The following is a 9366-nucleotide window of genomic DNA, read 5'->3' as shown; positions in this document are numbered from 1 at the left end:
CCCACTGCCCCTGCCCAGGGGGGAGTGGGGGGGGACCCCAGCCCAGCATCACAGCCCAGTGGAGGGATGCCCGGCAGTGATGCTTTCCTTGGAGGGCTGCCAGCCCCCAATGGGCAGAGCAGGGGCCGAGGAGCCAGGTAACCTACTGGGGACCACCTTGCTGTGGGGCAGGGAAAAAGCCTTTTTTGCCTTCCTCCCTCTCCTCTTCCCCCTCTTTTCCTCTCTTCCCCCCCCAACTTCCAGTGATGGTTTTCATGGGTGGCACTGCTGGGTTTGGAAATGACCCAGGTCACCCAGACATTCCTGGGAAAATAACTTTTTTTCTCATGAACCCCCAGCCTCCCAGCTGTGGCATGGTTTATTTTGTCAGCGCCACAGAAAAAAGGGTGAAAAGGAGCAAAAAAAAGCAACAGCGGGTTGGCTACAGCTAACCCGCGATGGGCTGTATCTTTCCAAGGTGCTAAAATATTTGGGGGGTGGGGGACTTTAATGTTGCTTTTTCCTTTCCCCTGCCCCAAGGCAATGGAGGCTCCTGGCTGGGTGGTCCAGCTTGGAGGTAGCAGTGGGGAGATGCTGGGAATCTGGGGGTAAGCAACTGGAGGGAGGTGGCAAAGAGGGAGTGAGATATTGGGAAATGCCCAAAATGCTGCCCTGGGCTGTCCCTGTTGCGGTAGAGTTTGGGAAAAGTGTCTGGGAAGGGGGGGATGGAGTGTGAAAACCGTAGACCAGCTTCTGTCCCGCATTGCAGGAGAGGCAGGAGATGGTCCAGGCAACTCTAACCTCAGCAATAAGAAGGTCAAAGACCAAAAATAACTTTAAAAAATGCCTGTCACCCAGCGATGACTTTTTTAGCCAGTCCTGAATTGATACCGATGCCCAGCCTCTCCAGGACCACCAGTGTGACCCCTGCACCCTTGTCCCCACTGCCTGTGGGGCATCAACGCCTTTTGGAGCAAAATGGGGATGACTGGGAAGCCGGGAAGGGCTTTTAGGGGCAGTTACAAAGAGAGGAGAGAGGAAAATTTATCTGCATCTATTTTGTCGCATGGGAGGGAGTGCAAGGGGGATAATTAACACCATTAAAAAAATATTGTGCCAAGTACTAAACATATGCACAGCACTTTAAAAGTGCAGGGCTGCATGCACCTTGCTTGGTGGCAGGCACAGAGGCCGTATGGAGGAGTTTCAGCCCTTGAAACATCCCCAGAGCCAGGACAGGCAGCCTGCCATGTCCCCGAGGAGTGTCCCCAATGGTGCTGCTTCCCTGGGGGTGCGATGAGCAGGATGGGGCATCTCCAGGGGCTGTGCTTGGGAAGTAATTCAGGGGTCCTGGGCTTGCTGGCTGTGCTCCCCTGGAACTACCCACTGGTACAGAAAGGACTGAAGAGATGCTAAGAGGGTGGCTCGTGCACCCTCCCACCCCTGGATCACCTCCGAGGCAGGTCTTGGTACTCTCAGGATTGGCGAGATGCTGGGGGTGTTCCAGGGTGGGGTTCACCCCTCGGGCTGCTGCTACCACCACCGTGCCCCTTGCCAGCACCGCCCTCCATGGGAGTGCCAGCATTTATTTCTTGTGCCAAAGATAACGCTTTGTTTACTCTCTGAGGAGCATCTCTTGGGGCACCCCCTTTCAAAATTGGGCTGTAATGTCTCCAGGGTGCAGTATGTGCGTGTGTGCATGCGTACTCGCTCCTTCCTCCCCGGTTTTCGGCTGCAGCCCTCCCTTTGGTGCTGCCCTGGGCATTAGCGCTTTATTGCATTAAGGATAGCTGTGGCGGTTCCTTGCTATACCTCGGAGGAGAGCTGTAGCTCCCCTTGCACCTGGGGTCCCTGGGGGGGATTTGGGGCAAGGGGGCTGCGCTGCAGGTGCTAACCCCCACCTCCAGCCTGGAGAGGTGGGTGACATTATTTAAAGCAGGATGTGATAACCTCCCCACCACCTCAGCCACGTGTGGATGCTCTGGGGTGGTGATGCTGCAGGGTTGAGGTTGGGTCGCTTCTTGTGGAAAGCCACAGCATGGGGATATAGCAATGAGATGGCCCACGTCCCAGCAGGGATTTGGTCCTGGCTTTGGGAGGTGAGGGGGCATCTGGTCCTCCCAGGCCAGGCAGATGCACCGAATCATTCCTGTGATGTAACCTTGTCCAGTGTTAACAATGATGTATAAAGTTTTGTACATATGAGATTCAGAGCTTTTTAACTTTTAATATTTATTAATTTTGTTGGGTTCTCTTTTTTTTTTTTTTAACTCTAACATAATGTAAAAAAAAAAAAGATAAATCCACATCAAAAATCTCTTTCTGTTGATTTATTTGGGGGGGTGGGTGTATGAGGGGGTAAGAATACAAGTGTGACCTGTGTGTGGTTGTTGAAATGATTTCATATAGCGTGCCACCCCTTTGTTTTATTTCAACCCAGCCACTCCTCTTTATCAGCTTGTTCCCAGGGTGCAGGATGATGTCGGGGCAGCCCAGCCATCCCTGCTGCTACTGAGGGCTGGGAGTGTGGGATGGTGGATGCCCCATCCCTGGAGGTGTTCAAGGCCAGGCTGGATGAGGTTTTGAGCAACCTGGGCTAGTGGGAGGTGTCCCTGCCCATGGCAGGGGGGTGGAACTAGATGATCTTTAAGGTCCCTTTCAACCCAAACCATTCTGTGATCTCCTGGGGATCCTCCTTGGATGAAAACCACCAGGGGCTTTACCATGCTGCAGGTCTGCATGGCAAGCTGCCCTGGATGCACTTGTCCAACCCTACTGGAGTTTCACTGCTGCTCGTCTCCGTCAGCTTTTTCTTGTTTGCCTCATCCTCCTCCACGTCGCAGTACCCTAAGAGCCCCTGAGCTTGCACTGACAACTGGTGCCATGATCAGGTAATAACAGGTAATAAATAAATAAAGAGTGATGAAACCAGGGCAGGGCTGAAGCTGCAGAACAAACGGCACCGCGGGCAGCAATGCCAGCATCGGGGTACATATCCACAGGCACCCTGTTCCCCCATGTGTGGTTGGTCAAGGCAATGCCCAACAGCAGCTCCCTTTGCTACCAGTAGGCGAGGTCTGGGCCAGGGTTTTTAAGCAGATCCTAACACAAGGCTGAGTGCTGCTCGGTTGCCCCAGCTTGCAGATGCTCTGCTCCATCCCCGAAGCAGAAGCACGGTGTTGGGTGGAGGGTGTCCTCCATGACTGGGGGTGCTTGAGGGGTGCAACACCTCACCCCATCACTGGTGGTCACAGAGACGATGCACAGGGGCAGGAAGGGGTCTCCAGCTCTGGCTGTGTCCCTTGTGTTCTCCCACAGCTCAGGGGCACGTGATAGCAGAGAGGTGCCGGCGGAGGTGCTGGATGAAGTCTGCTTGGGAGTGTGGCAGGACACGGTTAACGACGGATGCAGGGATCCAGCCCTTTGGGAGAGAAAACACCCCAAATTTGGTCCCGCTGGGTCAAAAAGAGCTGGGGTGCCCATCCTGGGGAGGAGGGTGTGTTTGCAGCCCCGGATGGATACCCCTTGCTGTCCCACCCCGAGTACTGCAGTGGCACTTGCCTTCAGATCCATGCTAAGGAGCCAGGTGAAGTGGGTCCTGCCAGGGTCCCCCGCCAGAGGCTGCAGGGCAATGCAGCTCAGCTGGGACTCAGCCCTGCCGTGGCCAAGGGAGCAGGAGTTAGGTTCTGCCCCGGGGTGGGGGGAAAATGGGTGTAAGGAGATCCCAGAGCAAACATAATGGGGTGGTAGCTCCACCGCGCAGGGACATGATACCCCATGACTGTGTCTTTGTGGGGGGGGCTTTACCTGATGCACCCTTCCGGCGAGGGCAGGGGCTCTATGTAGGTGGCAGTGCCCACCAGGTAGATGGCCGTGTCCCTCCTCCCGTGGTGCCGCACACTGACAAAGTCCCGCTGACCTACCAAATTGCCCGGGCTGGGAGCAGTGACTTCGTGTGTCACCAATGTGTCTGTCCCCACACGCTGCAGCACCTACCAGAGCAGAGAGCTCCAGGGATTAGGCTCCTGGTGGCCACCTCTCCACGGAGATTCCTGCCCAGGGGATGTTAAGCCTCCCTGGGGACAGCAGTGCAGGGTGACATCATGAGCAGAAGCAGGAGCAAGGTGGGAGCTTGGGGCTGGCAGTTGGTGATGGTTAAATGCCAGTCCCGTGCAGGTTAGTAAGGGGGAAAGCGGGTGATTTTTTTTCAGCCTTTTGTATCTAGGATGGGAGTCTGGGATGCTAGGTTTTTTTCTGGAGGGACAGGGAAGCAGTGGCAGTAACCAAGCACCTGAGCCAGCCCGGGTGAGCTCAGGGAGGCCTTCTGAAGCTGGCAGCTTGCTGAGGGATAGGCTATGATCTGGGAGCTGAGAAATAAGGCAAATTCTCAAAAGATCTGGGAGCTGAGAAAAAAGGGAAATACTCAAAAGAAGCCCGAGACAACACATCAGCTTCCTGGGGGTGTTCCCTGCAGCATGATATATTTGGTTTGGGCTCTTTTATTGAGCTATCTTATTCCCCTGAACAGCTTCTCCCCTAACATTAAAGTCTGAGCAGCATCAGAGTCCCCCAGCATAGAAAAACTTGGAAACAGGCACCGTGTGGAAAAGCAAGCTTGGAAACGACACGTTTCTCAATGCCATGCCAGCAAAGCACGTCTGCTCTCCCTGGAGTGACATCCTGCTCTTGCAAGAGTGCAGAATTAGCTTTAATCCTTCAGCGATCTCCAAAGCCTCGATTAGTAAGATCTTTTGGATGCTAGCAACCCTGGCGATGGCAGGATAGCATCCCTCCCCACCTTACCTTCACCTGGCTCAGGGTCGGGTTCCACTGGGGCATTTCTTCGATCCTCTCAAACAGCTCCTGGTGCAGCTGTGCCACCGGCACAGCCAGGACCACCTCCGCCCGGAACACCTTGCCCAGCCCAGGGACCACGGTGCTGGACATGATGGCGCCGGCGTCCTGGGAGAGCAGAGAGCCTGCAACAACCCCAAATACCCCGAGAGGCACCCCGACACGCTGAACTGCCTTGCTAATAAATCAGCCCTGTCCTCTTTTTAATTGTGGCTTCATTTCCAGGTGAAAGCTGCTCTATCTAAATCATGTCTATTTGTTTTGCAGATTTGCTTGTGATTGTGCACAACGAAGGCTCACTTGGGAACCCTCTTTGCCTGTGCGTGCTTTTGCATGGCATGTCTTCTGTGCCCGTGGTTTCCCTTTGAGCAGAAGGAATAAGAGAAGCAAATCTTCCCTCCCCAGGCTTATTTCATCACCCGAGACCTTTTTTTCTGGCAGAAAGCAGCAAAAGCAAGAGGCGGTTGGGCTTTACCAGCATGGTTTCTAGCTGCCAGCTGGTGTGCTGCTGCAGGATGCTCAGGGCTTGCTGCAGGGCTCTTTCTCCCTGGGCGATGTAGGAGAGATCTGTGCCGGAGAAGCGGCTGGAGCTGATGTCTCTGTCGGGCTCTGGGCACATGGCTGCAGGAGCAAGGCAGGGAAATGTGAAAAGTCCCCCCCCCCCCCAGCTTTGCTTGCACCCATGACTGCAGGTATAGGAGTGGAAACAGAGTGGGAGCAGAGGGCTTTGCTGACCCAAAGTCTGGGCTCTTACACCACCATTTCTACCACCCAACTGGTCCCCTCTTGGTGCAGCAAACCGTGCTGGCTGCTTGGAAAGCTTTCGGAAACTGTTTTTCAAATCAATTCCCAGTAACACTGCAGTACAAATTGCACATTGCTCAGGTATTATCCACATAGCAAAGGCAGCCTCTGGACAGAGCCATGCTTCAAAAAACACCAGATGAATTTGCCAATTTCCAAGTCTTTAGGTAAATGGTGGAACTAGAGACACAGCAGCAATGCAACAGAACACCAATAAGTGCCTGCAAGCTCTACTAAAAGCTTTGGCTGCCTGTATGGTGAGCCAACAGCATTTACCTTTCCGGGATCTCAGGGTCTCCCTGCTAACCCTGTTTACCATCAGTACGGGGAATGCTTTTAAGCCACCAGGGAGCTGGAGACCAGCCCAGTGGTGAAAAGATAATTAACTCTGTCCCCCCAAATAAGGGTCAAATCCTATGGAGGGGGATGTATTTTAATACCCGTCCCTCCATCCCTTGTTGGTTGTGAGCAGTGCTTGGAAATGTGGTACCCGAGCGCCTGGGCTGAGCTTACCTGTCTCCTTCCCCATCAGCCTCTGAATATACAGAGGGATTTTGGAAGGCAGGCAATGGGATCCTCTTCCCACCAGTCCTCTCCCGTCCTTCTGTAGTGCCACAACGGCTGTGATCTTCAAGCCTAGGGGGGGAGACACATTGGCTTTGGTGCGAGGAAAACACCATGATGCCCCACATCTCTGCTGGAAGTTCATTTGCAGCTGAGACCGAGATTACCCACGGCATGATAAAACGCAGGGGGAAAACAGATGCATAGATGTGACGTTTCCAAGGGAGCACCTCCCAGGGGATCCCATCAGATGCAGACTTAGCATCTCCTTTAGGACCCTTTTTTTTCCAAGGCAGAAGGAGGAGGTGAATGATGCTTACCAGGCAGGGGATGGAGGTGGTCATGGGCAATGCCACAGCACAGCTTGACAGTGGCCCGCAGCATGGCGCAGGAGCAGAGCTGCCTCTGGGAGCACCCCACATCCCCTGCGCCTTTATAGCCTGTCTGAAGGACAGCACCTGGTGATAGGAGCCTGCTGGGAGATAGCGGCTTGGAAGGAGCGCTCAAGGACAAGGCAAGAGAGAGGAGGGGCCGGAGGGAAAGGCTGTGCTTCCCTCTGAATGAGCTGTCCCTGCCTGTCCTGCAGCTGCAGATGAATGCGTCCCCAGGACACAGCTGGGATGGGACATTTTAGTGGTTCCTGGTGCCACTGGTGGTGGCAAATGCAAGTGGGAGCACTTGGATGGAGGGAAGGATTGGGTGAGAGTTGAGACCAACATGTCTTTGCTCTTGGGGAGTGTTGAAGCCACCGTTAAAGCTGTGCTTGTGGAAAATGGTGCTTCTTCCTATGGAAACTTCATAGAAGTTATGGTGTTAATTGCTCAAGTAACTCCTTATTTACCTCTTTCCTACTTGACTCCCTCCTCATCATCCCCTGCAGATCTCCGCTACTCAAGGTGATGGTGGGACCACTACATCTTTTGGCATGAACTTATTCCATCCCTCCCCTTGTGGTTTTAATAGCCCCTCTTAAAAGCTGAAACATAAAACCTCCTAGGTCACTCCTTAAAACACAGCCACGCTCTGTTCCCCTGGCCCTTTTCAATACCTGCTTTTGCAAGGGCTTTGAACACCCCACTTGATTTTTCCCACCTGTGACCTAAGGGGTTGGATGCTTTTGTTTCTCTTAGCATCACTATGGCTCACTTCACCTTCAGTCTCTGAGGCCGCAACAACTAGAATATGTGGGCAAGGAGGCCAGGAGGACTTTTTTTTACTTTAAAAGGGAGGGGAGAGACTTCACACCTTGCAATATGGTGTGGTTGTGGCCAGTGGGTCCCTTACTGGGATAGGAATGGTCCTTCCACAGCTGCTGTACATCACATCCCTTCAACACTCCCACTATTGGCAGGGATGGAGCAGGAACAACGGTTCCTTAGGAAGACTTGGCCTTTTTTCCTTGTTGTGCTGGAGGGTTTTATCCCAGCCCTGGTGACCTGTTGGCTCAGCTCAGCCAGTTCCCAGGCTCCCTGCCTGACTCACCAGCCCCAACCCTGAGCTTTTCCCTCTGGCTTTTCCTGCAGGGATAACCTCATGGTACAGCGGCTGTGGTTTGCACAGCTGTGTCCTGTTGCAGCTTCACAGCTTTCTCCCTCCACTCCTGGTTGCTGGGCAGCTTATAACAGCAACCCCCTACCACCTACTTCCTCCTTGGATGCTCCACTGCTTATTTGCAGTCTGCTCCTGTGTGACTTCTTATGTGGTGTCACCCAGATAAGTACCTGTGTGCATGTCCTCTGCTTGCAGGAACACCCTGCAGATGTGCATGTGCCTTGTGTATGGCCCAAAGCAGCCACAAGCTTTGCAGTGAGGGCTTGGCAGCTGCGCTGGAGCCTGGCTGCAGCTCCAGGGGATCTTTGCTCTTGCTGGAGCTCTGTGTTCAGTGCTGGGATTTACACTGTTGCTTTGGTGAGTTGCAAACCACTTATCTCTGAGTTTTTCTTGGGTTTGGGGATTCAGTGGGGCTCAGCAGTTAGGAAATACAGTATGGTTTTTTGCAAGCTGCCTAGGAAGGAGAGAGCAGTAGGTGGTAAGAGATCTGCCCCAGCACTTTGAACCTGCACCTCTGCTAGCTCCTAGGGAGAGCTGCTCCCTGCCGATGCTCTATCCTCTCACACACATTCCCCTCATTTTTGTGCACTCTTTCTCCTGTTAGTTTTGTCTCTGCAGAAAGGGGTAATAGCCAGGCAGATAATGTTTTATCGCCCCACTTGGTGGCGATGAGTGGTGTCCATATACTCTCCTGAGGGCTGTACGAAGTGTCCTGGGAATTGAGTGCCTTACAGGAAAAAAGAAAAAAAATCAAAAATTGCCTGGGATGGCAAGCCTGGAGGCTAGGGGAGTGTGGCATCACCACCCGAGACCCCAGCTGAGTGCAGTGAGGAGCTGCCATGGGTCTGCCCCACTCAATTGCCTGCTGATGCACAGGTCCCACTACCTTGGGTGCCGGTTGTGGGATGTCCTTGGATGCAGGGTGCTGTGCACCCACCCTGCCCCTGCGTGGCTGCAGCAAAGGGGTTGGGCTGGTCATCTCCATCATCTGGGCTGGCTATCTGCATCTGGGCTGGCCATCTCCACCAGCTTTGGCTGCATCCACTGGAGGTCACTGCAGATCTGCAGCTCTGTGCAAAGCCACTTCAGGAGAGGTGGCCAGGAGCCCTGCTCCCAGGTGCTGGCTCTGGGCTGCTCTGCCTCCAATGCTGCAAAATCCCTGCTCCTGGGTGGTTGCTGGCATGTAGGACCTCATCTAGGAATAAGATCTGGCACCCCCAATCCTCCCGTTATCCCTGTCCCCTGCTCCTGGGAGCAAGGACCCCTTGGGGACCCATTGCTGCCAATCCCACCCGTCAGTGTAGCACCCCCTGGGAAGTATTCTACAGCTCCCAAACAGTGCTGACAAAAGTGAAATGCAAAGCCTGTGACTGGTGCTTTAGGAGGCAAAGACAGAATTCCAGCAGCTAATTTTCCCTTGTTGCTCTTGTCAAATAGTCTGTAATTAAGCTAGCTGAAGGAGGATGCGCTTATTCTTTTCTCCTCTTCTTGGCCTGGACACGCCCCTTTCTGCCCCCCATGACCAGATTTTACCCGTGTCCTTTCACCATCTTTTGCTATTTGACCATCCAATTGGAACTGGGACAAAAAATTTTCAGAAGGTACTTGGGAAAC

The 9366-nt window shown here is 53.7% G+C and overlaps 1 protein-coding gene across 1 annotated transcript; it reads right to left on the bottom strand.

Moving 5' to 3' along the window:
• Nucleotides 1-3540: 3540 nt before the first annotated feature.
• Nucleotides 3541-6585, bottom strand: LOC104472389 (steroidogenic acute regulatory protein, mitochondrial-like; the record flags this gene model as incomplete). The annotated part of the gene is made up of 6 exons (XM_010088052.1): nucleotides 6522-6585; nucleotides 6151-6273; nucleotides 5309-5454; nucleotides 4783-4941; nucleotides 3787-3971; nucleotides 3541-3634 (listed from the first exon to the last, which is right to left on the bottom strand). Coding segments are annotated over exons 1-6 (771 nt in total), but the record flags the coding sequence as incomplete, so codon positions are not given.
• Between the last annotated feature and the right edge of the window lie 2781 nt (nucleotides 6586-9366).

This window comes from Pterocles gutturalis, unplaced genomic scaffold, assembly GCF_000699245.1.
Source record: "Pterocles gutturalis isolate BGI_N339 unplaced genomic scaffold, ASM69924v1 scaffold48146, whole genome shotgun sequence".
Taxonomy (NCBI): domain Eukaryota; kingdom Metazoa; phylum Chordata; class Aves; order Pterocliformes; family Pteroclidae; genus Pterocles; species Pterocles gutturalis.
This window is presented reverse-complemented; position numbering and strand designations above follow the sequence as displayed.